General features: G+C 42.8%; 1 protein-coding gene across 1 annotated transcript in view; it reads right to left on the bottom strand.

The window, feature by feature from the left end:
• Positions 1–290: 290 nt before the first annotated feature.
• LOC133630872 (tensin-3-like) overlaps positions 291–17,221 on the bottom strand; it is a 73,791-nt gene continuing 56,860 nt past the window's right edge. Inside the window, exons 13-27 of the mRNA XM_062022689.1 lie at positions 15,123–16,280; positions 12,516–12,670; positions 12,304–12,436; positions 8,613–8,699; positions 7,517–7,646; positions 6,913–7,436; positions 6,742–6,828; positions 6,536–6,667; positions 5,005–5,100; positions 3,170–3,247; positions 2,998–3,075; positions 2,748–2,916; positions 2,613–2,681; positions 1,360–1,389; positions 291–1,292 (exon numbers count right to left, since the gene is read on the bottom strand). Coding sequence (XP_061878673.1) covers positions 1,148–1,292; positions 1,360–1,389; positions 2,613–2,681; positions 2,748–2,916; positions 2,998–3,075; positions 3,170–3,247; positions 5,005–5,100; positions 6,536–6,667; positions 6,742–6,828; positions 6,913–7,436; positions 7,517–7,646; positions 8,613–8,699; positions 12,304–12,436; positions 12,516–12,670; positions 15,123–16,280 — 3,071 coding nt within the window. The 3' untranslated portion in view covers positions 291–1,147. The remainder of the gene's footprint in view (positions 1,293–1,359; positions 1,390–2,612; positions 2,682–2,747; positions 2,917–2,997; positions 3,076–3,169; positions 3,248–5,004; positions 5,101–6,535; positions 6,668–6,741; positions 6,829–6,912; positions 7,437–7,516; positions 7,647–8,612; positions 8,700–12,303; positions 12,437–12,515; positions 12,671–15,122; positions 16,281–17,221) is intronic.

Below are 17,221 nucleotides of genomic sequence, written 5' to 3'. Positions count from 1 at the left end.
AACAGAGGAAGGAGCGCGCTACAAGTCGCCACACCTGCAGGTCTTCACTTCCTTCCTTCCTGCCCTCCCCGGGAATTCTTCACTTTCACCACCTGCAGAAGGACACTAGAGAAGAGGTGGAGGAGCTCATTCCACTTCCCCTCCCTATTATTCTCTGCTAGGATCATTAACAGCTGAACCTGCCCAGGCTTGTGCTGAGCAGTTAAGTGCACCTTGTTTATGTCAGCCTCTAGCGGCAACAACCTGAACTGCAGTAAACACAGTCATAAGAATGTACAAAAATAACCAATATGGGGTATAAGTGTTTCTTATTGTTTATTTACAGAACACATTAAAAAAAAAAAACGTTCATTATACAAATAATAAAAGATGACATGCGTGAACACAGGTCCAGTATACATGAGGTACAGATACGCATGGCCATTTTTGTTAGCATTGTGGTAAAAGAACATGGCAAATAAATGTTATACAACATCCACACAAAAAATGGATAATATAGCTTCAAGAGCAAGTTTTAATGCATAATATACAAACGAATATGGGAGGAATGGTTCTTTATTTGTGCAATTGCAAGTGTGAGACACGCCTCAACTAGAGAACGCCATATAGGACTAAACAGCTAAAGGGGAAAACATTGACAATTATTTGTTATGAAGTGATTTAAAAGGGATAGTTCAGAATTTGCCATTAAATATTAAATAAGATTTAATGTTTTTTTAATGTTGCTCACACAAATGTATTTGAAGTTATTTTGCAACCAGCTCATGTCAGTGAAGAAATAGACAAATATAATAGTATATATTAAGGGGTTTACTTAAAATAATTATTTTCAGTTTTTTTTGCCCTTTTTTTTATGTCTCTCGCACACTTTCTTTAAAAGTGATCACATTCACATACAACTTAATAAAAGGAAGACTTATATGCTCACACAGGCTTAAAAAAATATAATTTTATGTTTCCTAGATCAAATATGCACGGCGAGTATCCCATGGAAGCAAATTATACACACTTAGCAAGAGGGGAAGTGTTCAGATGAATCAACAACGTGAATGCCTTTGCAGTGTAAATTAAGTCATACAAGTTCACTGTCAGCAGAATATTCCTGCTATTTCCAGTTCTTTGTCTCTGCAGGTGAGGGAGGGGCCCCTTACTTACTCTTTTGGGAGCCAATCATCACCTTGGACACAAAATTAACGATGGCGCTGGCTGGCTGCTCCGGGTCGTGCTCTGCAAAGAGGTGACACACGTTGTCCATGGAAGTGCCGCTTTTCCTGGCCACGAACCCAAAAATTCTGTGTTTAAGCACAGAAACGTGTAAGTAGCAGCTTTGACATTTACGTTTTTTATCATTTTACTTACTTTGCTGATGGACAGCCATCTTTTTTCCACCTATCAAAGGAAAAAAGGACAGATATTTTTAATCATGAAGCACACCTGCGCTAAGTAATGAATCCAATCTTACATTAATGGGAAAAGCGTTATGCATCATAGGGAGATGTGTTTCTAATATTTTCCTCATACTTCAATAAAGTAACCATCACTTGCAGTTTTACCCAGCTGGAAAATACTTGACAACTGGAAATGCGCTACAAGTTACCTTGGAGAGCGTCTTACAGATTTCCTCACGCAATCCCAATCAATAGTGTGGTGTAGGGTTTTCCCGATACCAATATTTTGGTACCGGGATTGGCTGTTGCATGCGCGCTGAATACGCACTGCTGATTGGCTGTTACCGCTCTGCGTGTAACCAATCAGATGGTTCGGTGGGTGGGACAATGCTGGGTGCTGCAGAGACGTACTGACAGGCAGAACTAAGCGGAGCAGCTTGTTAAGACTTTAGTTTAGGCGGTGGCTCTTTGTTGTTAAGGCGGCCGCCTTAACAACAAAGCGCTGCGGGAAACCCTGTCATCGCAGGGCCACACCCACATTCACACACACTATTCTTTGAAAGTGGGAGGAAGCGGGTGAGGACCCACGCAGTAACAATGCAAACTCCACGCAGTCACAATGCAAACTCCACACAGAAAGACCCCGAGCCCGGGAATCGAACCTAGTACCTACTTATTATGAGGCACAAGCACTAACCGCTGTTTTCCACCATAAAATATTGTGCCTTGTAAATAATATATTATTTCTTAATATCTAGTTATAAATGGCCTGAACTGCATTTTTGTTGGTTGTGTCCTTTGTGCACACATTGAGGCTCCCCTAGCCAGATGTGCTTCTTGTCACCAAGAGTAATACAACAAACCCTCGATTATCGCTGTTAATTTCTTACAGGGCTGTCCGTGAAGTTTGAATGATTAATTATAAATGTAATATTTGTATAGTTGGAGCATAATGACTTTCTAAATACGGTTTTCAACATTACTAGAGCCGTCTAGACATGAAGTAACACCCACATAGTCACCTTTACAAGCCACAGACTTCAAAGCGCGAAGTGGCGTGTGATGATTGTATTATAAAACTCGCTAGTTCTAGCGTGTTACACAAGTAATAAGAAAGACCAAAAAGGGGCCACCAACAATCTTCCACAAAAAGCCTGGTCCTTACAACATTATTGTATTGACTCTCATTGTATTGTGCAGTGATTTGTTTGACTTTGTGCTTACTTTCTATCTTGAGGGTCCAAAGCGCAAAATATGACAGTGTTGACGTTGTAATGCCTCCTGAAGAAAAGTCTAGAAAGCAGATAAAAGATGTTAGGTGCTGTAAAAAGGATTGTTTTGTGTGTGCATGACACCTACTTCCTCTGGTTGTCAGTGAGGGTGATTCCCTGTGAGGACACCTTGAAATGGACCACCGTGGAAGTTGGAGGGGGGTTGGAGCCCAAGGTCATACCGGTGGCCTTCTGCACCGCCTGGACCCCCGTCAGGGACTCCATGTCCACCGAGCCCAGGTACCACACGTTACAAGCTGCGCGCACAGACACAATAGTTGTTTAAATCTCCTTCACATGCAGTCACTGAATCCAAGTGTTCTTAGAACGTCCGTTACCTGCTCCTTGTTTGAGCAGCTCTGCAGCAGAGTTGGTGACTGATTGCGGCGTGTTCTCTACAACGTCCTCTAGAGGGTCTAAAGCAGCCATTTCAAACAAGTCAGACAGGAATAATCAACAGTTGAAGCAACAAAAAAAACCTACAACAATTTAAAATTTAAAAGTTGTTACCTCTGTCTGGAATGATGAGTTTACAAGGTAGAGCCAAGGGAGTAATTGAATGTTGGCAAACTAGCGCAGTTAAACTTCCTGTTAAAAAACAACAACATTTTGCTTAGAAAATACATTGTGTTTTTTTATATTTAGAACTCAAGCTACAATAATCTCTTTTAGTCATGTATTGTATCAATTACCGTATTTTCTGGACCATAGGACGCACCGGACTAAAAGGCGCACTGCCGATGAGCGGGTCTATTCAGGTTTTTTTTCATACAAAAGGCGCACCGGATTATAAGGCGCATTAAAGGGGTCATATTATGATTTTTTTCTAAATTGAAAACATTTCTTTGTGGTCTACATAACATGTAATGGTGGTTCTTTGGTCAAAATGTTGCATAGATTATGTTTTACAGATTATCTTCAAGTCGCTTTCTGACAGTCGCTTCAGGATGCGCCATTTTGTGGGCGGTCTTATTTACGTGGCTCACCTTCGACAGCGTCTTCTCCCTGTTATCTTTGTTGTAGCGGTGTAGCGTGCAAGGACGGGAGTGGAAGAAGTGTCAAAAGATGGAGCTAACTGTTTTAATGACATTTAGACTTTACTTCAATCAATAACGGAGCAGTATTTTCTCATGCGTGGCTCACTAATGCAATAATGCCGGGAATGTGTCCTGTGAAAAACCGTCCGAACGGAACTCTGACTAATGTAAACTCACTGCACCGGTATGTTTTAGCACTTTCATAGCGAGAGATATAAGTTAGAACTTTACGCTACTTTATATTAGAAATGGCAACAGCCATCAAGCGGTGCAGCTTCAATGTCATACTAAAACATTTTGACAGGTTTTTGGGTGCCGTGTGTAATGTTATTTATTTTCAATTGAACATTTAAAGTTTTGGTGTTTTGGCATCATATTGCAGTCTACACGTAACTCTTATGTGTGACTACCATCTACTGGTCAGACTTATCATTACACCATGTACCAAATAAAATTGCTTTGAGGTCGGTAAGCACAACCAGAATTATTCCGTACATTAGGCGCACTGGGTTATAAGGCGCACTGTCGATTTTTGAGAAAATGAAAGGATTTTAAGTGCGCCTTATAGTCGGTAGTATAATACGGTAGTATAATTTGGCCTTAAGAAAACACAGATTAGCTCGATCGATAGCTGAAAGCCAATGAAAAAAAACACTTCCTGTGCAATAAATATGATTAGCCCAAATTGAGGATCTGGGTAATGTTAAATTCATGCTTTCTCTGCAAATATCTTTTTAATTAATGTTTGTTTATAATTTGTTGCAGTCTTAGGCTATGTTATTTTAACAGTACTTAAAAAACATGAAACTAGAATGTCACTGAGAAGTACGTAGACCTCCGCTGAGGCAGTAAAAAAAAAGACAATTGTAATGTACAGTATTTATGTTTGTTTGGTAGTTGGCAGGCTACTTACTGGTTAATGGTGGATGACAGACAGGTGTGCCACTATGGAAATAAACTCCTGTACCGTACTTCTATGCATATTCTCTTCAAACTGTATTTGGTTCTTCATTGGCCGTTGAACCACTCCTCTACAAAGTCGGTCAGAATACTAATACTAATACTAATTTTTGTATTTCTTATGTAATCGGGCTAATTGTGTATGCACGCTTCTGTTAACTCTTTTACAATGTCTAAATGCCTGCTGTTTGTCATTGATGTTGCAGTACAAGAGAACAAATATTTCCCATTTGGGTTTTGAGAAAGGTTTGAGTGGTTGTAAGAGTTACTCAAGACCAAAAGAGGGCAGTATTGCACATGAAGTCCTTAGTTTGAATCCCAAATGACGTCACTGGTTAAGCCACTCACCAAAATAGGGCTCATTGGGGCAACCCTTCAAGCGAACCCCCTTCTGTGTGCACTCAATCAGGAAGTGCCGTACTAGCTCATTAGAAAGATCTCCGCCTGTCACACAAACACAAAAACAAAGATAATTAATTCATCAACAATAGTCAGCGGTCTGTTTTAGAACAACTGGCCCATTCAACGTAGCCATTTGCAGTAAAAACAGATGCTCTGAGCAGACCGCCCGCGTAAATTTCCCGGCCTTGAGAGACACTGAAAGTTATTCCCGCTCGTGAGATGAATGAGATTATGATTCCACTGAGGCGCCTTGGAGAGGGGAGGGAGGAGATGAGGAATGTCTCGACACAAAGGCTTAGAGAAAGACCCGCTCCTTAAGATGGGTTGGGTTTCACACTATTAAGGAACCACAATGGGCTAAGCTGAAAGTGCGGAGGGGGGAGACCGTGTCATGATGTCACCACAGGTGCCTTTGGACCGCCAAAGGATGGAGGCAACAAAGGGACAGGTGTGGTGTGGTTCAAATGGGCGGTTGCCAAAAAGTATGTCGGTTCATTTTGCACTTGTATGTGCTGTTAGGAATGAAGCTTGCAAAAAGGTCATGTGCATTCCTGGTGACCCCACAAAGGTACAAACATATAAAGCACCCAGTCCTTTGTTTAGCACTAGAACATTTCCAGAGAATCTTTGACTCAATGTCTTTCTTTCCAAAAATAACCCTTCTCAACAATAACAATCAGCCTTCTATAATCCCTTTCTATGTGGGACAGGGAGCTTCCCAGGAAAAGGCCTTGGCATGGGAGCGGACCTCGGACTGAGCACATCCTTTGTTTAAGGGTTTAAACATGAGCTGTTCTTCTTAGACTTTCGGGCAAAAGTGGTCTGTTTGACTTCCTTGCAATGACAAGAAAAGACATACAGTGTGAGAAAGCCAGACTCTCAGGTTGCAGTGTGCAGCTGAGTAAAGTGGACTGTAACGCTAGATGAAGCAAGGGGAGTGATTCCCAGGATTGCCCTGCGACCAGGAGACTGAGCAGAGGTAACTTAATTGGGAGTTTACAAGGCACACCACTTGTTTGCTTGTTTAGAGAAATTGACATTTTTTAGGGGCAGGGTGTCAAATGTGGGAGCTTAACCTAGTTCAAGTTTAAGACTAGAAACTGTGAGAAACCCTTTAACAACTGACCGGCTCCAAAACGGACCCTCCAAAGCTGATTTACTACCTCAGTCTGCTAGAAGGATCAGAGAGAGTCCAGTCTATCAGGGGGATTGTGCTCTCTTGGAATGGCATGGAAGCTCCATTTAATAAGTCACAGGGTGAAAAGCGCAGCAAAAAAGTAGCGGTTTATAGTCCGGAATTTACTTTACAATCTGTAGCTGACCATCCCAAACTGAGCCAACCCCCAGTCCAGAATTTCCAGGCTCCAAGCAAGCTTGGCTAAGCGAACAACCTCACCCAGACACAAAACACAGAGTATATATGTGCTGGAAATCCCGAAGAACCTGAACAATAGGGCTTTCCTGCTGCATTCCATACCTTTCTTGGTCTGCTGGAGAACTGAAGGTGGAGGTGTGGCCACCTTCATTGCCAGCCCGTAGGCCCCCCTGAAGGAATGGCTGTCCCGCACAATGAAGCAGCCTGGCTCCTTGTCCTTTAGCACTGAAATGGCTGTGGGAAAGAAACATGATGATTTTGAGTTTGCTTGGACGAACGAACCTGACTCAGACTAATAATGAGCTTACCTTGGTCTCTTGATATGTCAGGCTTGTACCAAAATTTGGATGTGTCCTGGACAAATTTAACAGTAACCTGCTTGCTGGTAAGTACATCTGCAAGACAAACGAGCCAATTGTGAATTTAGAGGACTGGTCAAGCCATGGTGCCTCCTTAAGGCAATGAGTTCAAAATCTCACCTGGCAGAAGTGAGCCTGTTCCTTGCAAATGAGCAGACAAATCTGGCAAGACGTTAGGGAAGGGGATACTCAGCGAACTCCCACTGTGCGGACTTGAGAACCCACTCAGCGCCGGAGAGGCTGTTCGCAGCGAATGCTCCCCGTCAGAAGCTCTCTTCTTTTCAGGCAGAAGTGGGGTTTGCGACTGGAGGAGCTGCGAGTGATTCCCATCCAAAGAGTTGAGTATATCCCTTTCCATACCACCGTTTCCTAGCAGAGACAAGGTGGCAGCCAGACAATCCGAACCATAACCTTGACCAGAGTCGTCTTGCTCTTCAAAACTTTGGGCTGGACTGCGGCTCAGGGCATAGCGATCCATACGACTTCGCTGGCTGCTACGAGGCGAGCTGTGGGCATTAGGCGCTGGGTGGACGTGATGGTGGCCATATTCCAGTGACGCAGAGCGCTGCGGGGATTGTTTGGCGGAAGAGACGTTGCTCAGCGGGGTCTGATGGTCACCCTGCCAGGCCTGGTTAACTAATGGACTTCAAATAGACAAGAGGCGGTCAATCCCTCTGATTACCCACATACATATCTTTACAAACTGGACTGGATGGAATTCTACCTGTCTGTCCTCTGATGGGAGACAACAACGGAGGCAGAGTGTGCAGCATTTAGTGTCCTGTGGCAGTTGATAGTGGAATTTGACACATTAACTCCAGAGTGATTTATCATCTCTGGATAGCCCCGCAATTCTGTGAAAGGAACAAGAAAATTATAGAAAAATACAACAAAATAACCATATAATTTGAAAATACTGCACTGAGAGAACTGTGGTTTAAATGAAACCACAGGTCATTAATCTTTATCAAAGCAGCTAGCAATTACTCCGGTCACAAATCAGATTCAGCTGCCTGACATCATTAGATAGGAGCTAAAGTGTTCTAAGCATCTAAAGCATTTGATTTTCTTGTTGAGACGCTGGTTTCTTCTTGTTCCTATTTCCCACTGTGTACACAGACACTTTCAAGAGGGGGGCAAAAACGTTGTTCTTTGTGTCATGCTTCCTGGCCCACAGTAACCATGGTGATGAGTCAGGACTGAATGTAGCCGAGATTCTAGCCTGGATGCCTGGTTTTAAGAGGCACAGCGGGGGTACAATCGGTTCCCAGGCCTTATGAAGCTAAGGCCGCAAATGGCAACGAGTCAACCATGCGGGGAAGTTGAGTCAAATTGAAAAACAAGTTGGATTCATGGCAATATCATCTGTCTGTGTGTGGCTACTTGTAGATTTATGATGTTGCTGCGACGAGTGCACTGGCAGACAGTCTCTAAAACACGATCAAGGGATTATCTTTGAAGTCCACATATGCGTGTGTCTCTTCTTATCTCTGAGAATAATCTGGTAAAGCAGCGTGTCTTGCACCACAAAAACCAAAAGGATATATTTAAATAATCACACTGGTATAGTCTGAAGCGGTTTTCAAATTAAGCCGACGTTCACTAAACCCCAAACGTAGGACGCAAAGATCGGTCTATAGATCTTGCAAGTTTACATTTTTGTTTTGTTTTCAGTCATTCTCACTCTCTTAAAACCATAATTGTAAATGACCTCTTTGTAAAAACTCATCTGAGGAAATGGTGGAGCACAACGTATCATCACAGAGCAGACATAACAGATAAAATCATGCAGTAATCAGGAGTACAACAGTCGAACTTACCATGGTCTCTTCTGTCCGCTCCAAAAGACTGCATGCGAAGACATGGTGTTTGCTGGAAGGCATGAGTGAATTCCGACATATTTTTCACTAAAAAACAAACAAAACAAAGCACATTACCTAACTATACATGCAGCGAAAACTACAGAACATATTTAGTTAATGGGTACAAACCGATAACCGATTTTTACTTTAGAGATATGAATGCATCGTTTTGCGAGCCTCTGGATCGATCTATTAGTAGTATGGGTCAGTCGTTTTCCAGTTGGAAAGTCATGAATGAGTTGGTTGTAGATAAAATATGGCTGCTCTAATCTTGCGAGATTTCTGTGATGACATAATACGAGAACATCATTCTCATTTGCGACCTGACGACAGAGCAACATGTCAGACAGTGAAGTGTGAACTGAATTACCGTATTTTCCGCACCATAAGCCGCACCTAAAAACCACAATTTTTCTCAAAAGCAGACAGTGCGGCTAATAACCCGGTGCGCCTTATATATGGATTAATATTCATATTTATTTTCATAAAGTTTAGGTCTCGCAACTACGGTAAACAGCCGCCATCTTTTTTCCCCGTAAAAGAGGAAGTGCTTCTTCTTCTACGGTAAGCAACCGCCCCCATAGAAGAGGAAGCGCTTCTTCTTCTACTGTAAGCAACCGCCAAGGTGAGCACCCGCCCCCGTAGAAGAAGAAGCGCGCGGATATTTAATTTCATTTGTTTTTCTGTAAAGACAACAAAATGTCTCCTACTAAGAGACACGCGTACAAGGTTCCATTGGCTTTTGATATTCATGTGAACCGCACTGTGGATACAACGGGAACACGTACGGTGAATATTCGCACCACAGGGAATGAGAAGTCGTCCTACTGTGGTTGTAGCTTGCCATGCTAACGGCCAGAAACTTCCACCCACGGTGATATTCAAAAGGAAGACCTTGCCAAAAGAGAACTTTCCAGCCGGCGTCATCATAAAAGCTAACTCGAAGGGATGGATGGCTGAAGAAAAGATGAGCGAGTGGTTGATAGACGTTTACGCGAAGACACCGGGTGACTTTTTTCACGCAGCGCCGTTCCTGTTGATCTACGACTGCATGCGCATCCACATCACAGATGGTGTCAAAAAACAAGTGAAGCACACCGAAGAAGAAGAATTCGAGGGATTTGTAGATGAGTAATAACTTCAGAAAGTGAGCTTTAAATGTTTATTTTGTGTGTTGCGTGACACTAACGTATGAGCAACATTGAGTTATTGATGTTGCTATTGCTCTGCACTATTTTGAGTGTTACTATTTTTGTGATTGCACATTTGCACATTACATTTTGGGAGTGAACAGAGTTGTTAGAACGCTGGTTTGTAATATATTATTAAAGTTTGACTGACCTATCTGACTGTTTTGTTGACATTCCCTTTAGCGTAGCGTAGGTGCGGCTAATGGCACGGGGCGGCTAATAGGTAAACAAAGTTTTGAAATATTCCGTTCATTAAACGTGCGGCTAATAACACGGGGCGCCTTATGGTGCGGAAAATACGGTACACTTATATAGCGCTTTTTCTCAAGTGACTCAAAGCACTTTACATTGTGAAAGCCAATATCTAAGTTACATTTAAACCAGTGTGGGTGGCACTGGGAGCAGGTGGGTAAAGTGTCTTGCCCAAGGACACAACGGCAGTGACTAGGATGGCGGAAGCGGGGATCGAACCTGCAACCCTCAAGTTGCTGGCAAAGCCGCTCTACCAACCGAGCTATACCTCCCCAAAAGAGGGCAGCACCGAAAGAGTTTAAAAACAATGCACCCCCGAATATCAAAACTGAAGTGTGGTTAACGTATGGAAAAAAAAGAATGGTCAGTTGGAATAAAGTATGGCCATATGTAACTTTTGGAAAATGGCAGCGATTAAGTAGCGGCAGCTCGACTTATTGTGACACCCACCTGTTGTGATGGCATGGTGACACTCAAGCCGACGATGAGGGAGCTAGTGATGCTAATGCTAGTAGAGCTACCGTCTGGCAAGACAAATGCACTTATTTGAAAGACTTTTAGCCCTAACTTAGACACAACTCTGCGAGGTTAGTACTATTAGTACCGGTTTCTAATTGGGTCGGTCCTCCTGGACCGTGAAGATTCTGGGTGAATGATACTATATTTACAACCCTACTATACTATATATATATATTTTTTGACCGGTCATAATTATGACACGCGATCACATTAGGTTCGGCTGTCGCTGCATACACAAAACAAATCAGCTTGGATTAATTACAAATAAGAAGCAACGTAACACACAAGTTTGTAACACAACAATTCATCCTTAAAAGTCCTTCAAAGTCACGCACGCTAACAAGAGTTTCAAGTGAACGCCAATTCAAGGGGAACTGCACTTTTTTTTGGAATTTTGCCCATCGTTCGCATTCATTATGAAAGACATGACGACGGATGTATGTTTTTAAATGCATTCGAAATAGTAAATAAAGTGTTTGAGCTTCTACACTGAAGCTGCTGTTTAGTTTACATCAGGGGTGTCAAACTCATTTTAGATCGGGGGCCACATGGAAAAAAATCTACTCCCAAGTGGCCCGGACTGGTAAAATTACGGCACGATAACTTAAAAATAAAGACAACTTCAGATTTTCTTTGTTTAAAAATGAATGTTGTTTTTTACACTTACATGCAATAGTATTGTATCTTTATTTGTCGTTATTTATACTTTCTGAATAATATATGCGATAATGTTCATCAGTCAACTCAGTGGTGTTAATTTTCAATCTATCAAGATAAAAAAATAATATCAAAATCAAATTGCAGGATGTTATTTATGTAGTTTGCTCATTTTCCTCCACTAGTGCACTAACATCATGTGGTTTATTGTTTTTTTACATATGTAGCATCATGTACAAAGATACAAAGAATTGCTATTTCAACATCTAGTGGACACATTTAGAACAGCAGTTTCTTTCATTCAAGAATTTCGGCTCATTATTATTCTTATCAAATTCATCCCCCGGGACGGATAATACCTGTTCGCGGGCCTGATGCGGCATACGGGCCTACATTTGACACCCCTGGTTTACATGGTGGCACCTAATTGTATCTTGCACTTGTGTTACATCTACTTGCTTGCTTGCATTTTTCTGTATTTAATTGTTGCTACTTGAGCAAACAACAATATATACCTGGTGGCTTTTCCAAAAGTGTTTTATTTACATTTTATTTTCTTTAAGTTTATGGATTAAATGTTTTGAAAAGTATTGTTAGTGAATCACATCGTAACCCATGTATTGAGATTCATATAAAATCGCCATTTAAGGTAGAGATGCGCACTTCTAATATTTACACATCAATTAATCATTTCGATTTTGGTTCTGATACAAATGTGGATCAAGAGGAACCAAGTACATCTGTTATGATAGACTTCCTGGTAAGGTGTTTCTGGCAAGTCCAGTTGACAAAGGCTCTACACTGGAATTCTGGCCCCCCTAAGTGGATGGATGGACTAAATTGACTCTCATATCTGGGCTTTAACTCCTAATCATTCTTAACAAACCAAACCAACAGGGAGAGAAGTTCCACTGGTTGGTTTGTCAGAAGAATGTGGGTATGTCCCTACCTCCAATCTGCACCATTCTTGGATTAGCAAAGCAATCTTTTTGACTGTCTTTTACACACAAGAACAGTCAATCGCGGCTCACCATAGGGTGTAGGTGGAGATATAGGGAAGGCTGGTGTTGGTGGAGTGACGTCACACCCGGCTTCAACCCCGCTGTCCGTGTCTGGGCCCTGTCCCTTGTAGTCAATACTGTCGCTCCTGCACAACATTGTAAGCTGCAAAAAAAAAAACGAGACACATTGTTTGGAACAGCAAACAACAGGGTGAGATGCAAAGATATGGTGTTCAGTTTACCTGAGACTGTGGCACACAGGGGGAGTACACCCTCTGGCTACTGTACTCTGGTGCCACCCAACCTGAGCTACAGAAGCTTGGGAGATCCGTGACATCACTTCCTTGACGGCTGAGAGACCGTGTGACCTCCCCATGACCTTCAATGGACTGGACAGCTAGGCATAAACAGGTGGAAATAAGCGGCGAGGACCAACTGTATAATGAAACCTTAATCCTTCATCAAATATGGTTGAGCAGTACAGTGACAGAAAATCAGATACTCTTCGCAAACGAGTAAACGGGCCTTGAGATTGATGATTTGCAGGTTGGTTTCTCAAAGATCGTTGTCATGTTCTGAGAGGACAGCTGAGGAATGCTGGGGATCTACCTGGTGGTCCAGGGAGTGCAGAGTTTTTGTGTGTGGGGGGAGGGGGCACGCTAAGTGTCAGTGTAACTACCCTGAAGAGTGCCACCACTCAGCACCAGGGTGTTAATTTGAGCCCTCCCAGTGGGCTACGGACCTTCTCAACCCTGTAGAATGCTAATGATGCTGTAGCGCTAATACTAGGGATCATTAATCACGCTGTTTGCTGTCATTTGTACCAGATGGTGGTCACTTGGTCCTTTCGTAGCTGCTTAGAGGTTTTTTTTTCTTTGTTATTCTTTGTTTCCCTCTTAATTGTAATACAGTGTAATGGTATAAAGTTGACCAGCCTAGCACATACTCTCGCCCGAAGTCAGCTGGGATAGGCTCAAGCTTACCCACGATTCTAGTGAGGCTAAATGGCAGAAAAATGGATCGATGGATAGTATAAAGTTGTGTTTTGAATTGTGTGCCCTACATCAGTGGTCCCCAACCACCGGGCCGCGGCTCGATTGGTACCAGGCCGCACAAGGAAAAAAAAAAAATATATATATATATATACCGTATATATATATATATATATATATTTTTTTTTTTTAAATTTAAATTAAATCAACATAAAAAACACAAGATACACTTACAATTAGTGCACCAACCCAAAAAACCTCCCTTCCCCATTTACAGTCATTCACACTCATTCGCACAAAAGGGTTGTTTCTTTCTGTTATTAATATTTCTGGTTCCTACTTTATATATCAATATAGATCAATACAGTCTGCAGGGATACAGTCCGTAAGCACGCACGATTGTATTTTTTTTAGCACCCCCCCCTCAGCAGCAGATTTTTTGTAGATTTATTCAGGACAGTGCACATTAATGAACAAACTAGCGAGGGACTATTTCTACAAAGATCTCAGCTAATTAATTTGCTCACTATGAGGGCATGGAAACAGGAGTTCATAACATCCAGACATATATTCTACCATTCCTTGAAGTGATTATAGTGACTTTACCCAAGTTAGCACTCAGGCCATGAAGTTATCATGTCAGTATCTGCACTATTAGGGCAACACAAAAACATGTGTGGGAAAAGTCGTTAGATGTCCAATGAAGGTTTGATTACTATACACCAACAGCCATATACATACATGATAAAAGACAACAACAAAACTTCCTAGAGGTTATTTTCAAAATAAGCTTTGGCCTTAAGCCTTTTTCTCCTTAAAGAGAGGCTTTGGTGTAGCTGATATGCACAGACAGGTATGACTTGGAATCAAATGAAAAAATATTTGCCTTCAGGCCCAAAGTTCCTGCCTTGGAAATTCCTCAGGCCAACCATCATTCCACCCTCCCCCCCCGTCCTTGCCAACCGCAAATACATAGTGGAGTGTGATTCATACATGACCAGATGGATGACTGCCTTTCTCTCTGCCTCATTAGTGTTCAGCTAAAAACACAGACTGAGTGCTTTGCTGCTGTCAATGAGTATTTGCGATGTTAAGAGACTGAAACCCAATAACCCTGATGTTTTTCTAGGTCTTAATGGCCGTAATTTGAAGAAGATGTCATCTGTGATCTTACTGGCATTGTCAACATTGCGGGTAACGACATTTCGTCTGGCTGAGAGTTTCTAGCGAAGTCGGACAGACAGTTATGTATGTAGTGTGTTATGCAGATTATGGTGGTTTTGCGATTCAATATAAATCAAACTTCACAACCATAAGGCCTGACAACAGACAGCAGGAGATTGATGAACAAGGATCAAATTGATGTTGAATACACATCTTGGGAGTTGGAAGTTTGATTTGTATTAGGCCATTTAAACCGGAGAGAATTTTGAAGAAAGTCTTTCAAAAAATGGCAGAGAAAAAGCTAAAGTACATTGAACATTTTCTTTTCAACTACCTGTATTGGTGTGGCTTAATATTATTACTCTTTAATGTGTAGAATGTGTTTATAAACCCTTTGTTCAAACAGGTCTGCCCCCCTCTCCTCATGTGATGTGCTGATCCTCTTTCAGATAGCTACTATATACGAACAAGCCTCAACAGCGTGGCAACCTGCGAAACATACTGAAAACATCTGAAAAGCTGGCAACAACCCTGCTATTTCTTCCACTTAAACACACCAGGTGGAGAGACAGGTAAGAGAGAAGGCTGATCACTTTACTTTGCAGTTGAGAAAAATACGCTAATGTTGGGTTGTTGTAAAGTTCAAGGAACTGCTACTTCTACCACAGCAACACTTTTCTTGACATGTCTTACCTGTCTGTTGTGTGTTTTTGTCACTGAATCTGACATCGATGCCGTTTGAGCATTTGGAAGCTGAGTCGTTTACGTGGTTGCCACCGTTCCTCTTCATGGACCCGCTTTGGCCGCAGCGAGGCATGAACGCGGGATCCAGGTCCATGATGAGCTGGTTGAGTTGGTCTATGGAGTTGTCAATGTCAATTGTCAGAGATTTGAACTCCTCATCCCTTTTGTTATTGTTGTTATTGTTGATCGATGCCTGTTCTTTATGAGGAGTTGTACATCTCAGAGAAGTTGAGTCCTGCCGCTCCATGGACAAGCCGTCTTTAGGTGAACTACTCCCTTTTTTGTTACCTGGGTACCTTTCCGTCTCATTTCCATCCTCAGGCATGTAGATGAGCTGTTGCGCAGCAACCATCTGCTGTTGGCGGACCCATGAATGTGTGGAGTAGCTTCCCTGTCTGTAGACGTGCTGCTTTGGCACGGAAGTGCTACTTGGGTTGGAAGTGATCCCTGAGTTGCTCCTAGACCCAAGATGGACCCTTCTGGCTTCACCATAATGTCTCTCATAGTCCTCTATGGCAGAAGGTACAGGGTGGTGAACATGGTTCTGGCTTTGGCTTTGCTGCTCCTCTCCTCCAGGACTACCAAAGCCATCAGAAAGGAGGGAGTTCTGGCTGCTCTTGTGGCAGGATGATGACAATGTTCCAAAGCTGTCCACACTATGCAGGTCATGCCCTGTAATGACTTCATCATCCAGGATGTCAGTCTCCCTCTCTTGGGAACTGGGATCACCGTTAATGTGCACTTGCGCTGGGACTATCTGATGGATGGCCACTGGTGGGGCTGGATCCTCCATCTCCTCCAGCGAGGGGTCTTCAACTCCAAATCCGCTTAACAGCCGTTTGAGCTGGACTTTCTCCTGCTGGCTGGGACCCTTGTTGGAGCGGATGGTTGCAGAGGTGACAGTAATGGACGAAGGTGTGGGTCTGTCCACCAAAAGGGAGGTGCTTGACAGGCCAGAATCGCTGCTGACCGAAAGGGCGTGGTCGCTGTGGTCAGGACTGGATGTAGCTGAGGTAGTGCAGGCCCCTCGACCCAGCGTTGCCTCTCCTCTGTTGGGGTTACTCTTGTTAGACGGTTTGTCCTGACTTAGGTTTTGAGAGCGAGGTGCTGTAAACAAAACAAAAAAAACACAAATCTTACACATCATCAGATTTGTTGTTTTTGCAAAGATATAATGACAATATAAATACTCTCGTATATCTTGGTCCATCTGTTTGTTGCTGAGCAGGATACTTTATAGAAGATGAAATACTGCACATACTGGCAGTACCGATTGATTTCATAGTTACTCAAATGTACCATAACCCAAATCCAAGCACATTCTAAGACAAGGTTGAATGGTGATATTTTTTCGTATTCTAAGCTGCTAATTGTCAACCAAATTCTGTCTTTTTGTAATTACCAGTACAAGTTATTTCCTATTGCATGCTGTTGCCACGACAACTCCTTGCCTCCCATTAGGCATCTAACAGAGTATGCGTAATCTTCATGCTCAGGTTATGTAACAGACCTCCAGTGTCTTCTCCTTATGTGTAGCCGAGGGTCAGACGACTCCGGTCTTTAGAGTTTTGACCCCTACATTCCTCACCCTGCTGTGATCAAGCCATCCTTCTCCCTGCAGACTGCCCCTTGACCCCGGCATATGTCCAAACAACCGCTTTAATCCTGGACCCGCACGGGAAAAGAACCAGAGGTCAGTCGTTTGAGGCCAGCCCGAGTCACATTCATCACGGCGGAGACGATAACCTTGGCTTAAAACCAGAAGAACTATGTTCCAGGTTTCTTTCTGGTTCCCCAGAGGCGTTTCTCGTGCTTTTCTCTAAATCTCCCGCATTAAGTTCAAGCCTTTACATTCACACCCTGACCAGAGGATCTAAATACCAGGCACGCATGATAATGTTATCCCTCCTCCTCCTTCGTCTCCTCCTCCTGCTGCTGCTCAAAAAGCTCCTGTATGTATGACTTACCCCCCATTTGCACCAAGCCACCGGTGGAACGTGCATCCGGCCTTGCCGAGCTGACTCGGCTCAGGCCTTCCACTCGGAGCG

Source organism: Entelurus aequoreus, linkage group LG16 (assembly GCF_033978785.1).
Source record: "Entelurus aequoreus isolate RoL-2023_Sb linkage group LG16, RoL_Eaeq_v1.1, whole genome shotgun sequence".
NCBI lineage: Eukaryota > Metazoa > Chordata > Actinopteri > Syngnathiformes > Syngnathidae > Entelurus > Entelurus aequoreus.
Note: the sequence above shows the minus strand (reverse complement) of the source record. Positions and strands in the feature narration are given on the sequence as shown.